Here is a 14546-nt window from a genome sequence, read left to right as displayed (position 1 = left end):
GCTCATACAGTGTTAGGCTTTGTAAGGAGAGAGCACAGGATGGATCTACATGAGGCAACAAAGTGTAGAGTAAGGAGCATCTCTTTTTTGGTTCCAATGTACCCTTTTTATTTTTTTGGATGCATTCTGGTGGATAATTTCTTCCTTTGCCTACTGGCTGTAACCAGGTGTGTGTGTGTGTGTGTGTGTGTGTGTGTGTGTGTATGTATGTGTGTGTGTGTGTGTGTGTGTGTGTGTGTATGTATGTATTTGTCTTCTAATTGGGGCTGTATTTTTTTTTCACGTTTTTTTTTTTGAAAAAAAATGCTTTTGAGAAGATATTCTTAGGAAAGATTCAACATATTTAAAATTAATTATAAAATTAAAGGCTTCTTAAAATAATGCACCTCTCTTTAATACACAAATTACTTTTTATTTTACAAAGAAGTGAAAATAAACTGCTGATTTTTATTTTATATTCTTCTCTATAGGCCTGACCCCATGGGAAAATGTCTGAAATAAACCTATATTTGCTAATTATTTAACAGCTTACATTTTTATTAAGTGTAAATTGGTTAATCAATAAGTTATTGTGGTAAAAAGATGTTATTTTTTTCTTAGTAAACTGGATTCTTATTTTCTTCCTCATATTGTCCTCAAATTACAATCTAGACATTGTTTTACAATTAAAAAAACACACAAAAAACCTCCCTCAACAGACGTAATTATAAAATATTGGAATGGGAAGTTGTTTCTGGTGAAGGCTCATCATTTCTGTTACATAAAACCAAGAAGTGGAGAAAAAAGTCCATTCATTCTCATTTATGGAGCCATTGATCACTGAGGGGAAAAAGAGGAAAATATTTCTGTAGACAAGTAAAATCTGGTAAATATCCCAGGATATTCTTATCAATCTTTGCTGCAGTCAGTTATGTTGTCAGATTAAAGAAAGTCAGTGTAGTAGAGATAAAATAATAGATAAGATGCTAGAGATTAAAAAATACAGGATTCTTTTTCAGTTAAAAATTCTACTGATAATATAATCTGAGTATTTAATAAGAACGTCTTTTTCTATGATCACTTAAGATTAAATTTCAATAACATATTATTGTATCTGTGGAGACAGTGGATTTTTTTCTATGCATTATTTTGAGCACATTTCGGCTTTTATTCTTCACTAGGATCATTGTTCTTCTTTGCTCTGAAATTATAAATTAGAAGTCTAAGCATCTTTTTGTTGTTGTTTGTAAGCTCATTCTACACCAGTCCTTCTCTTTTCTCTCATATTTACTACTCTTGTTCATTTTGTTTCTGTTTTCAGTTTAGCAAAGTATGTGATGAGAAGTATAAGGAGGTAAAATGATTCTCCCCTATTCAACACCAAGTTTTCTTAGAAAACAATGTCTTATTGCCTTGCAGAACTTTACTACTGTTGATACTGAAATTTACATTATCTTCCAATGTTGATGTAAACCTCTCTCTTTGGAGTATATATAGATTTAAAGACACCTGAAAGACCATATGATAATATAAATACTACCACACACTTATGAAGCACTTATTTTGTATCTAAAATTGTCTGAGATGTATTTACACATATTAACTAATTTATACTTAGGAAAAGTGAGGCCCAGGGAGAATGAAGTTCACATCCCTTACAATGTTCACATATTTAGTTCAGGATGGAGGTGAGAGTGCAAAGTGAATCTCAGGGTTGATTTTAATTTTATCACTAAGTTTTCCAGGGTGATTAAATTTATAAGATTCTAAAGTAATGCAGACCTCTTCACACTTATGGGCATTTATAAGAAAGGCTTTAAAAAATAAGTATTTAGTATCTGCTAGAAGTGTATAGTGTATGCAAAGATGTTTGGTATATTTGCCATGGTATGGAGCAGTTTACAATTTAGATGAGAAGATAGAAAATACATACAAATTATAACTAACAGAAAAAGCTAGTTTTTCTCCATTGGCAATAAGGAGGGTCTAAGATAGGCATGGATAGAAATCTGAGATAAGCATGGAAGAAGGCTTAATGACAAGTTTGGGAATAAAGATATTTCTTGACTTAAATTAGAAATTCCATAAGGCCCTAGGAGCAGAATTTGAATTGCAGAACCAAATTGTTGATAAAAGTAAGAGTGAGGCAACTAGCTAGAATAGTTTTTTTCCTGGGGAGTTAATTATGTACCACTGGGGTAAAGGAGTGGGTATTTTCAGGGGGCACCTAGAGAGATAGAACAATAACCCTGTGGTTAGTTCATTCCTTCAGTAAACATTTAAACAAGCTCTATATTTGGGTCTATCGCTGTTACAGAAAGAACAAGACATCTATGGCTCCTGCCTTCATAAAGATCCCAATCTAGTGGGAAGAACTATAATATACTAATAAAAACATACTTGCAAGAGGTACGTGGGAGTTACAGGATGGTATGTGATAGTTATAGATTCATCCTGTGATTGGCCCTAGTGTGGAAATATCAGGATTTTTTTTATTGTTGATAGTATTACAGGTGACCCCTTTTCCTCCCCTTTCATCCAGCCCCTGTTCTATCCCAGTTAGTTTTTATTGTCCCATAGTTCTGCCTTTCCCAGAGTGTCATATAGTTGGAATAAGTATATAGCTTTTTCCAATTGTCTTCTTTTACTTCTTAGTATGAATTTATGGTTCTTAAATGTCTTTTCATGGCTTGATAGAGCATTTCTTTTTAGAGCTGAATAATATTCAGTATTCCATGTAAATAAAAGTTCTATAACAACCGTGTGCAGATTTTTGTGTTGACATAAGTTTTCAACTCTTTTGAATAAATAATAAGGAACACAGTTGCTATTTCATGTGGTAATAGCATGTTTAGTTTTGTGAGAAACTGCCAAACTGTCTCCCAGAATGTTGTACCATCTTGCATTTCCCCAATGACGAATGAGAGTTCCTGTTGCTTCACATCCTCACCAACACTTGTTGTTGTCAGTATCCTGGATTTTGACCATTCTGATAGGGTGTAGTGGTATTTATTATTGTTTTAATTTTCATTTCTTTGATGATATATGGCATGGAGCATATTTTCATGTACTTATTTGCCTCTGTAGGTTTTCTTCGGTGAGGTATCTGTTTAAATCTTTGAGCCATATCTTTAAAACTAAGTAGTTTGTTTTCTTATTGTTGCTTTTTCATTTATATATTTTGGATACAATCCTGTATAAGATGTATTTTTGGTAAGCATTTTCTCCCAGCCTGGACTTGTCTTCTCATTCTCTTGAGATTGTCTTGTAGAACAGATTTTTTTTAATTTCAATAAAGTACAGCTTATCAATTATTCCTTTTATAGATCTTGCCTTTGGTGTTGTATCTGAAAAGTCATCACCATACCTAAGGTCATCTAAGATTTATCCTATGTTTGTAGGAGTTTTATAGTTTTGCATTTTACATTTAGGCCTGTGATTTATTTTTAGTTCATTTTAGTGATGAACACTAAAGATATAAAGTCTGCACACAGATATAAAGTCTGTGTCTAGATTATCTTTTTCATGTGATTGTCCAGTTGTTCCAACATTATTTGTTGAAGTCTGTATTTTATTCATTGTGATGCTTTTGCTCCTTTGGCAGGATCAATTGACTACTTATGTGGGTCACATTATTTTTTTTTTTTTAAGTGATAGAATAAATTTGAATTGCTTGGTCAAAGTAAATGGTGTGTTCCGAAAAGGAAAAAAAAAAAGGACTGTGGTAAGGTATTAAAATGGGTGAATGGTATTCTTGTTTTAATAAAGAAACTGAAATAATAAAGGTAGCTTGAGCATAAAGACAAGAGAGGCACAGAAATTTGGGGGATTAGTTTAACCACAATTTGGATTTGGACATTATTCTAAATAATAGGGAAGCTATTTAAGGATTTTTAAAAGCAATTGTGGGATCAAGTTTGAATTATTAAGTTCTTTAAATGTTTACACCCTGACTGCAGAGTGTAGAATGAATTGAAGGGGAGAATAAGGAAGTAATGATTTCAGACAGGAGAATTTTGGAGTAAAGTAGATGAGAGCTTATCATGGACTGAACTGGCATATAGAGATACTTTATAATAAAATTTTAAAAATAAATCTAAGTGTAAAGAAACACTTGATGTATTTTGGAAGGTAGGGAAAGAGATGTTTTAAGTAATGCTTCTGAGTTTTTATCTTGAGTTACAGGATATAGAGTGGGTGAGAAGAGGGGAGCAGGGTTGAGGAGGAGATCGTTATTGTCTATATTTTAGACAGTTGTGGCACTAACAAGAAAGCAGTGGGTTGGAGCAGTAATTATTGGATTCATTGACAGAAATAAAGTAATTGAAGCTTTAATATTGCTGGGGTTTACCAGGAAGAAATTGTAGAGTAAGAGGCATTTTTTTAAAAATAAAACTCTGACATTAATGACACCACTTAAAGTTTTTCATTCCAGATGAAGTATGAATGCATAATTAACACTGCTTTGAGGTAATTAATATATAAATAAAGAATTATAAAGATCAAATATTGAACCCAAGGAAACACTCACAATTAGTAAACTGTCAAAAGTAAAATCTTTTAAAAATTAGGAGTTTATGAGCTGGTAAGTAAGATTATTGGGGTACCAACTCAGTAAATTCAACTCTGTAATAGAACCAAAAATTTGAGGAATAATGAAAATTTTATTTTGGAAAAAGAAAGGTCACAGATGCTTGCAACAAGTGTGTATTGAGTGTCTGCTATGTGGCAGAGATTTTCTAATATCTCACAACATGTAAAACAGACAGACATCTATCTCTTCTTGGAGCTTGCTTCTAGTAGGGAAGTGACTGAAACTATAATAAATGAGTGAATGGCGTACTCTTTTAGAAGGGGCATATGGTATAGAAATAAGTAAAGCATGATAAAGGCAATGGGGGAATTGGAGGGGATAACTTTGTAATTTTAGGCTAGCAATAATATGTTACATTCTTATGCTTTCAGTCTTTCTGAGTTCTTCCGAATTTATTTGGAGAAAAATATTTTTTAAATATGTTTTTATTATTAATTTCAGAGAAAGGAAGGCAGAGGGAGAGAGAGATAGAAACATCAATGATGAGAGAGAACCATTGATCAGCTGCCTCCTGCATGGCCCCTACTGGGAATCTAGCCCACAACCTGGGCATGTATCCTGACCAGGAATTGAACTGTGACCTCCTGGTTCATAGGTTGACACTGAACCACTGAGCCACACTGGCCAGGTTAGAAAAACATTTTTTTCAAAAGGACTTACTTTTATTTAAATAAATCTTTATTGTTCAGATTATTACAGTTGTTCCCCTTTTTTCCCCCCATAGCTCCCCTCCACCCAGTTCCCACCCCACCCTCTGCCCTTACTCCCCCCCCACACACACACTGTCCTCATCCATAGGTGTACACTTTTTGTTGCTGGGTCATACACATGGAAATGTAGCTATTTCCATCTGTGACGTATCCCTGTGTTCAGCCTCACAGGGGCCCTCTCAGCCTCGCAGGGGCTGGCACAGCCTCGCAGGGGCCGGCACAGCCTCGCAGGGGCCAGCGAAGCCTCACAGGGGGCGCCGCATCCCCCGTTGGGGGTGAAGGTGCGAGACAGAAGCTCCTCTCACTGTCTCTCCTGCTGCTCCCTTGCATATCGCCGATGCTGTAAGTTTCTGAGGGCAGTCTGCAGGTGCTGGATATCATACTTTAACTGGTCAACACGAAGTTTGGAATTCTGTCTTTTGTTGGGCGACTCCTTGCTGGACAAAATCTCCAGGTGTTCTTGCTGGCTGAATATCTGGTATGCTTGCTTGGATTTAGTTTTCTACTAAGTGCACAGACTGCTTGTCTGCCGTCTCCCGGCGTCCCATGTGAGACTGGATCTGGTGGACCTGTTTGTGCGTTTGCTAGTATAGCAGTTCCATGTTGCTCGCCCAGCCGGGTCTGGCTTCCTCCGAACCTGATTCTGCTTCTTGAGTGTGTTCCTAATGGGTGCAAGGAGTTGAAATCTGCAGTTTGTTGGGTTAAGCTGCAAAAGCGCAGGTGGTTCCTTTTGTGCCACTGGCACAGCTTGGGCTGTGATGTAAATTGAGTAGGGCAGGGTCTCAGAGAATCACCAGGGCAGAGCAAACAGCAATGGCATCTCCACAGCTCCTTGCCTCTCCGCGACTCTGCGTCTCCACATCCCCGAGTGTCAGTGAGCAGCTCCGCGAGAAAGCTGCCCTTGCTTTCTGACCTGCTGCAAGGCCGTCCCGCCTCTCCCCGTAGGGGTCTAGAACCTCAGAATCCTTCCCCAAACAAGCTCAGTGGATTCGAGAGTTTGTAACCCCTTTTGATTGAAAAAAACCGCGCATCCAGTTGCAGCCCGCCTGGTGAGCGACTCCGTACCTCTGTACTTGGCACCTCTGCATATCCTACTCAGTCTCAATGCTCTTCTTTCTTTCCTTCCAGTTGTAGAACTTCCACTGGGCCAGCTTTCCCATGGTTCTGAATGATAGCTGTTTTGTCTTTTAGTTGGTATTTTCAATGTTGTTGTGGGAGGCAGCACACACAGGTCTGTACCTTACGCCGCCATCTTGGTTCTCCAGAAGGACTTATTGATTAGGTTTGGCTTACCCAAATATCACCTTATCTTAAGGTCAACTGATTAGTAACCTTGGTTACAATTGCAAAATCTATTTGCCATGTAACATAACATAACGCAGTTGTAACAGCAAGGATGGTGATAATGAGGTCTATTTTACAATTCTGCCTACTACAGCTCAATCTTGGGTCCCCAAGATTTCTCTAATATGAAAAATGCATTCACCCTCTTCCAAGGTTTCCAAGGTTCTCATTCTGCTATAGCCATAATAAAAAGTTTAAATGCTCAACTAAATTTCATCAGTTCAGAAATATAGAATAATCACCCAAATTATCTAATTAGGTTTAGGTTAAGTATAACTCTGAGTATAATTCCTTCTAAAAGAAGGATTTATAAGAAAGAAATAATCAATAAGAAATAATTGATAAGAATTCAAAAGAAATAATTGGTAAGCTGTACTTTATTGAAATTAAAAAAATTCTGTTCTGCAAAAGACAGTCTCAAGAGAATGAGAAGACAGGCCCAGGCTGGGAGAAAATACTTACAAGAGATACATTTTATAAAGGACTAGAGGCCCAGTGCATGGATTCATGCACTGTTGGGGTCCCTCAGCCTGGCCTGTGCCCTCTCGTAATCCGGGACCCCTCGGGGGATGTTGGACTTCTGGTTTTGTCTTGATCTCTGCAGGCCAGGCCGAGGGACCCTACTGGTGCACGAATCTGTGCACCGGACCTCTAGTATGTATATAAGATCTTTGGTTAATCTCTTCCTGCCCTCCCCCCACTTCCCTTCCCTCTGAGATTCATCAGTCTGTTTCATGTGCATTTAGCATCTGCCCCCTGGTGGTCAGTGTGCATCATGTCTACCAGTCGAACTGTCGAATGGTTAGTCACTTAGGCTTTTATACATATACTAGTGGCCCGGTGCATGAAATTCATGCACAGGGGAGGGTGTGTTCCTCAGCCTGGATTGCACCCTCTCCAATTTGGGACCCCTCGAAGGATGTCCTACTGCTAGTTTCCAGGGATCAGGCCTAAACCAGCAGTCAGACATCCCTCTCGCAATCTGGGACTGCTGGCTCCTAACCACTCACCTGCCTGCCTGCCAGCCTGATTGCCTCTAACCACTCTGCCTGCCGTCCTGCTCGCCCCCAACTGCCCTCCCCTCTGCTGGCCTGCCTGCCCCCAAATGCCCCCCTGCCAGCCTGATCACCCCAAACTGCCCCCCCCCCTGCTGGCCTGCTCGCCCCTACCTTCCCTCCCCACTGGCCTGCTCATCCCCAACTGTCCCCCTGCTGGCCTGCTCACTCCAAACTGTCCCCCTGCTAGACTGATCACCTCCAACTGACCCCCACTGATGGCCTGCTTGCCCCCAACTGGCCCCCCTGCTGGTCTGCTTACCCCCAATGGCCCTGCCCCCTACCAGCCTGATCACCCACAACTGCCCTCCCCTCTTGGCCTCTAACCCCCTCTACCTCGGCCTCGCCACCATGGCTTTGTCCAGAAGAACATCTGGAAGGTTTCATGGAAGGTCTCCCAGTAAATTAGCATATTACTCTTTTATTAGTATAGATATATTTGTCTGTAAATATGGTTATCATTGCAGATATGACTAGGACCAGGTAAAATTTTATAGAATGGGCCTTTTATTACAGATGGTTTGCCATATATGCATTTTTTCTAAAGAAGTAAAAATTACTTTAAAAAATGTTTCAGGAAGACTTTGAGAAATTTACAGTATCTGCTTTTCTTCCAAGAAAGTTGTCACTTTTATGCCAGAGTGAGAATTATTTGTATGCTTTGTATGTCAGCATTGGGCCTCTGTGACTGGGGGGCACTTAGCTTGACTTGAGGGTAATTATCTTGCTCACTGGCTGGGAGGGAGGGTGTGTGGCAGAGGAGATAAACACTCGGTTCTGGATTATTCATAGATTGCTGTCTTTCTGGATTGATTGTGCAAGCCCCTCCCTTTATTGATGTCCACCTTCTATTGACAGACATCTACCATGGAAGAGAAATGAGATGAAACTCTTTCTTTTCATTGTAAAAAGCATTTGAATTCCTAAGGTGTGATAAGGCCACCCAGCCATCCATAGTCAAGGTACACATTTTCATGGAGGATGTTCCCACTCTTGAATAAATTAAAAAAATTTTTTTCTTTTAATTTAAACTTTCTTCTATAACTGTTTTCTTGTTACTTAAAAGCTAGTTTTTTTGAAACTACTTCCAAAGCTTTTCAAGCTGTATATGTCCTTGAAATGAATTTATAAATAAGAATTGAGCCTGGTGGGTGTGACTCAGTGGTTTAGCATTGACCTATGAACCAGGAAGTCACAGTTTGATTCCAGGTCAGGCCACATGCCCAGGTTGTGGGCTTGATCCCCAGTACAGGGCATGTAGGAGGCAGCCGATCAATGATTCTTTCTCATCATTGATGTTTCTATCTCGCTCCCTCTCCTTTTCTCTCTGAATCAGTAAGAATATATTTTGAGAGAGAGAGAGAGGGATAGAGAGAGAGAGAGGAGTATATATGTTTATAAATAAGTAAACATGTATTTGATGCTCTTAGAAAGTCTTATTTTCTTTCATTAAAACTTGTGCAGTATAGGAAACTCCATAGATTCTCTTAATTTGAAGGAAGTTAGAGGGAAAGGTACTAATTCAGAGTTTCTTGGGAAAATGTGTCACTTATATATATTTTTATGTTTATTTTTTTTAAATCAAAAACGGAAATATTTTTTATTCAGAAAATATATTTGGATCTAAATATCTTTTATAATTTTAACCCTAAAATATCAATTTAAATATTTTAAAAATGGTTGGGATGGTGTTTTTTAAAAAATAAGTTAGGTTACTGGAGTTCTACATGTTATTGGATCACCTGGGGTAATTTTCTGATTGGAAAATTAAGAATTATAGCCAGAGGGGAGGACATGAGAATTTTTAAAGAACATATTCAATTTACTTTAGAAGCCGAACCTCTCTTACCATGTGACTTGTTTTGTATGTCTGTTAAACTATATTATCACATAAGCATTGCTGCTATTGGGACAAATAGTGACAGTTGATTCGGGTCATTTGAATGTCCACTGTTTTAATTTGTATGTTCGTTTTGACTCTGTAATATGCTCAAACTTCAGTGGAAGTCATGAGAACCTATTATTTTTGCCTGCTCCCTTCTTTACGTTGGAAATATTCTTTTTTACTCAGAGGGACCTTAACTTTGATGTAAGGGATTGTTTCCATTGCCAACTGTTTTCTTCCTTGCCAAGTAAGAGAGTTGTTGTGAACTCTTCAGTGATGCCTTCCCCAGGATTTTTGCAGATGTGGTTGGGAAAAGTCATTTCATCCCTGACCTTTGCATGTCAGGTGCTGGGGTGCTGGGGTGCTGCCTCGCCTTTGCCCCAGCTCTCCAATCCCGATGAGGCTCTCTCTCCTTCCGATCACCATGGCAACCACCGGGCTGCAGGCCAAGCAGCACCCCCGGGCCCCCAGGGGTGCCACCTGGCCTGCGCCCTGGCTCTCTCTCCCTCCCATTGCCATGGTGACCACCAGGCCACAGGCCAGGCGGCACCCCCGGGCCCTGGGGGTGCCACCTTGCCTGCAGCCCAGCTTTCTGATGGCGATCATCGGTCAGGGGGCAGGGCACCCGGCTCTTGCCTGCTGCCTGGGTTTCCAGTCACTGTTCTTCCATTCTTCCCCTTTCACCTCCCATCATTGTGCCTACGTATGCAAATTAACTGCCATCTTTGTTGACCGTTAGCCGCCATCTTTGTTGGCAGTTAATTTGCATATTGCCCTAATTAGCCAATGGGAAGTGTAGCAGAGGTACGGTTAATTACCCTTTTTGTCTTTTATTAGATAGGATAGATCTTTTAATTGCATGGACTTTTGTAAATACCCCCTTACTATTACATATTATGTTTTAAATAATTAATAAGTATTAACTATTAATGAAATCTATTGGCTAAATGTTAAGAGGCATCTTCCTGTATATTTTAAGTCTTTTTGCAAGGTCCAAATGATCAGATCAGATTTCCTCTTTGTCCAGTTTGTGTTTATTCCTTACAAATGAACCTCTGTAAGGATCATCTGAAACCATCAGAAAAGTTATAAGATAGTGAATATGAAATGAGATAAGGTCTGATTCTGGATTTTTATTTTTTTATTTTACCTCACACGATTCCTTGGCTCCTCCATACATTATTCTCCTTTGCCTGAGTGAAAAAACTCTAAAAATGACAGAGTTTAGGGTGATGGAACTATTTGTCATCCACCAAATATTCCTAACATCTTTTCCCCTGGGGTAGCTACTGAAATTATTTTTACATAACTAATTGAGGTCACAAGGGTAACTTTACATAAAATAATTGAAAGCTGCTGTAGAGCCACTTGCTTTTCTACTCATAGCTATAAAATAGTCATGTGTAATTTTTAGAAATTCTGTGTTGGCATCCTGTTATGAATGTAATAGCTTCTAGCCCAAAGCTTGGTACACAATAATCCCTGAGTAAATGGTAATTGCAAATTGTTATTACAAATTGTGGTAAGTCTGATGATGATGATAATTGAGATAGTCAATAATGATGCTCCTGAAACAGTGAAAAATCTTCAAATCTCAATTATTAAAACACACCCAGGATATTGTATTTCTGTCAGAAAAAAGATATACATAATTTTCAAAAGCCATTCTAATTAAGTTTGTTTGATTAACGGCTAACCAGAGGTTAATTTTATCTGATTACTACATATATGATCACTTGAGGTGGATTTTTAAATGTGTATAGAAATCTAGATAGTAGGAACAAAATATACTACAACATATTTGAAATTTAACAGTATAATCATCTACTGAAATTACTATTTTTGAAGAGCTTTATGCAAGAGAACTATAAAATTGCTGCTATAGTTCCTATATTTTACTACCATTTGAATATTCATTTATTTCCACAGCAATATCTCCCTGGATAGCAGATGATAAGGTCCCCTTTCCAAGTAGCTATGGGGATAGATATTATACAACTGCAATACTTAGTTTTGTTTCTGTATTTGTATAACAAGAACTATTTTAAAGATTGTCTGAAATAGGAAACAAAAACATTTGCTTCCTCAGGGATTGAAATGGCATTCCATACTTTGAAACTCTGGAATTTATGGGTTATTGATATATTTTATATTCACAAATAGAGATGGCCTTTAAAAATGTGAACTTAAATATTCTTAGCACTTATTCTTGTTATAGTTATCATTTTTTTTTTCACTTCAAGTGGCATTTAAATATGCTTCACCATAGATTTCTAAATTTTACTTGAGAAATTTGTATTGTAAATATAGCAGTACTTTCTTCATTTTGCTTATTTCTAAGTGTCTCTGTATGTATACTGGCATATCATCATCTCTTGCTTATTAAAGTTTAGGCAACATTTTAAAAATACTTATTTTTAAACGTATCCATATATTCTAATTGCTTTCTTTTTCAATTACAGTTTACATTACATATTACTTTTTATTAGTTACAGGTATACACTGTAGTAGTCAATCATATAATTTAAAAAGTGGTCCCCTCCCAATGACTTTTGATGAAATTTGAAAGTACTCTGCTGGACATATTTTCAGCTAGGAAACTTCATAGAAAACAAATATATTTTGGAAATAAGGTATTATATAGAAACTATTAAAATTAGAAAGTATTTGTAATGTTACTATTCACCTCATATTCTTCCTTGAGTAGAATTAACATTTTCAAAATTTATAATTAGATTAAAAGTGGTTTATAATTAGGTTAAAATGCCTTTATTGTTTTAAATTTTATAATCTCACCGAGTGATTTAGTGTATACTTTTAGCCCCTAAAACTTACTGGTTACTTACCAAGTTCTTTTACAAGGGAACATCTAGATAGTATATCCTTGGATAAGAATAGCCAGTGAACAAGGATTTCAATGTAATAATCATCAGTGGGAGTGAGCCTCATTTTGCATTGGGATATATAATAACAGATGAACATCCACACTAAGCAAATTTAGATTATGCCATTTTGCTTTATCCTTTTTTCAATCTAATGATATTTAACAGTTATTATCAACAGTTGCAGAAGGAATATTAGACTAGGAGTCAGAATATTTGTATTTCAATTCCTCTCTACAACTTCCTGATGATATGACTTTGGTTAAGTTAATAACTTCCCTAGACCTCCCTTTCTTCCTCTTAATAATAATAATCGTCGACATCATCATAGTAGTAATAGTAATGCCTCCCCCATATGGCTGATGTGAAAGTTAGATCTAGATAAAGCATTCAGCAGTTCAGGATCTATTACATAGGGTATTCATTGAACATTAGGTATAACGCTATATTGCTATTATTATAACTTCCCTTTCTTTCCTCTTCTTCCTCTTCTCTTCTTCCTGGAAGTTAACTGATTCTTCTGCATATTTACCTGAAAACTGTGTAAAATTATTTTTCCCTGCACAAATTAAGCAATGCATATAATGCTTTAGGAAATATTAAGTTCTATAAAATCCAGAGGTGAACATTAATTAAATGTAATGGAGCTACATTTTTCAGATACTAAGTATTTTTAGAAGTAGCTGCTCTCATGGTTTAGTGAAAATACTCTAGGAATAATTCAGCCTTCCAGATGATATAATAGCAGCAGATAAACTAGCATGAGTATCAGAATAAATTAGGCAGACTTTGCCACTTCTATAAATAATATGGCTGAATGATGCTGCTGCTTAGAATATTTGGGAAAAATTGAATTTTTAAAATTAATAATTCTGCCTTATCAATTTCCAGTATGATAAGCACAACTCCAGGCTTTTTTTCATGTCAAAAGAGATCCCTTTTCTCCTAAAGTATGTTCTTTGATGGACTTAGAGAAGTCTAACAAGGTGATTTCCATTGAACTCTACCTTTTGTGAAGTGTGCGAGCACTTTTGAGAGCCAACCTAAAAGCCACATTTTTATTCTTCAGTTTCCAAATGTGACTTTGAAGCAAATAGCTGTGGGTGGTTTGAAGCAATTAGCGGTGACCATTTTGACTGGATATGGAGCTCCAGAAGTAACCTTTCTGCTGATTTTGAGCAACAGGCCCCTCCCTATGATCATACTCACAATACTGCCCAAGGTAAGCAATAAGCAGAGACTCTTGGCAATGACCTCAGTTCCCCTTTGGTCAAGTCTGAGAAGAGAAAGAGAAGCAGATAACATTCTATGTTACCACGACAAATAGTAGGGCATTTGAGCATTATCAGTTACACTCATGTTGTCTGCATGGGATTATTCCTTTATGGATGGTGGGGGTAGAGCATAGATATATTTTTCGGCTGAGTTAACTTAAATTACCAATGTTTTTGGCATCATTTAGATATAGATCATAGTCTAACATTTATAAAAGCAAATTTGACTAACCATCACTTTCATTGATTTTTAATTGTTGTACGGTCTTAATTTTAGTTGGACATGGAACTTATTTAGTGTAGGGTTAAGAGACAGATGTCTCACTTTATAATCTAATAGGCTAACGTATGGCTTGTTTTTGTATACCAATAGGGCATTTTATGTTCATTCTGAAGAAAAGCAGCAGCTTGGCACAAGTTGCTAAACTCCAGAGTCCAACTATCAGCCAGACAGGAACGGGATGCACACTTTCTTTCTGGTAAATATCATAAACAATGGTCAATTACCCTAGCAGGGCCAAGGTGCTTGCAGGCACGCTCCTGCATTTAGTAGGCATTAGGATTTGCCCTTGGTTTTGCTTTAAAAATCGCTATTGCATTAGCTCTACACAATTAGCAGTTTACTTAAGAGCTCATTATCAGTGTTTGTTGTGTTCTTTCTTAAGATGAACGGGCCTTTTCCCCTTCAGCAGTATATTATAACTTAATTAACACTGCTTCTCTCTTCTGTTCTGGACTGAACTCCTTGAGAAATGCTCCTTGGGTCCTGAGAGTCAGAGTATGCACCTCAGCAGATAAGTTTTGCAAAGGTGCAGCCACAAGT

At 37.5% G+C, this 14546-nt stretch overlaps 1 protein-coding gene across 1 annotated transcript in view; it reads left to right on the top strand.

Moving 5' to 3' along the window:
• MALRD1 (MAM and LDL receptor class A domain containing 1) overlaps positions 1 to 14546 on the top strand; it is a 628376-nt gene that overhangs the window by 123806 nt on the left and 490024 nt on the right. Inside the window, exons 14-15 of the mRNA XM_036345532.1 lie at positions 13519 to 13671; positions 14097 to 14202. Coding sequence (XP_036201425.1) covers positions 13519 to 13671; positions 14097 to 14202 — 259 coding nt within the window. The remainder of the gene's footprint in view (positions 1 to 13518; positions 13672 to 14096; positions 14203 to 14546) is intronic.

The sequence above is a fragment of the Myotis myotis genome, unplaced genomic scaffold (genome assembly GCF_014108235.1).
Source record: "Myotis myotis isolate mMyoMyo1 unplaced genomic scaffold, mMyoMyo1.p scaffold_m19_p_1, whole genome shotgun sequence".
In the NCBI taxonomy this organism is placed as follows: Eukaryota; Metazoa; Chordata; class Mammalia; order Chiroptera; family Vespertilionidae; genus Myotis; species Myotis myotis.
The sequence above is the reverse complement of the archived record's forward strand: the minus strand, read 5'-3'. Positions and strand labels throughout refer to the sequence as shown.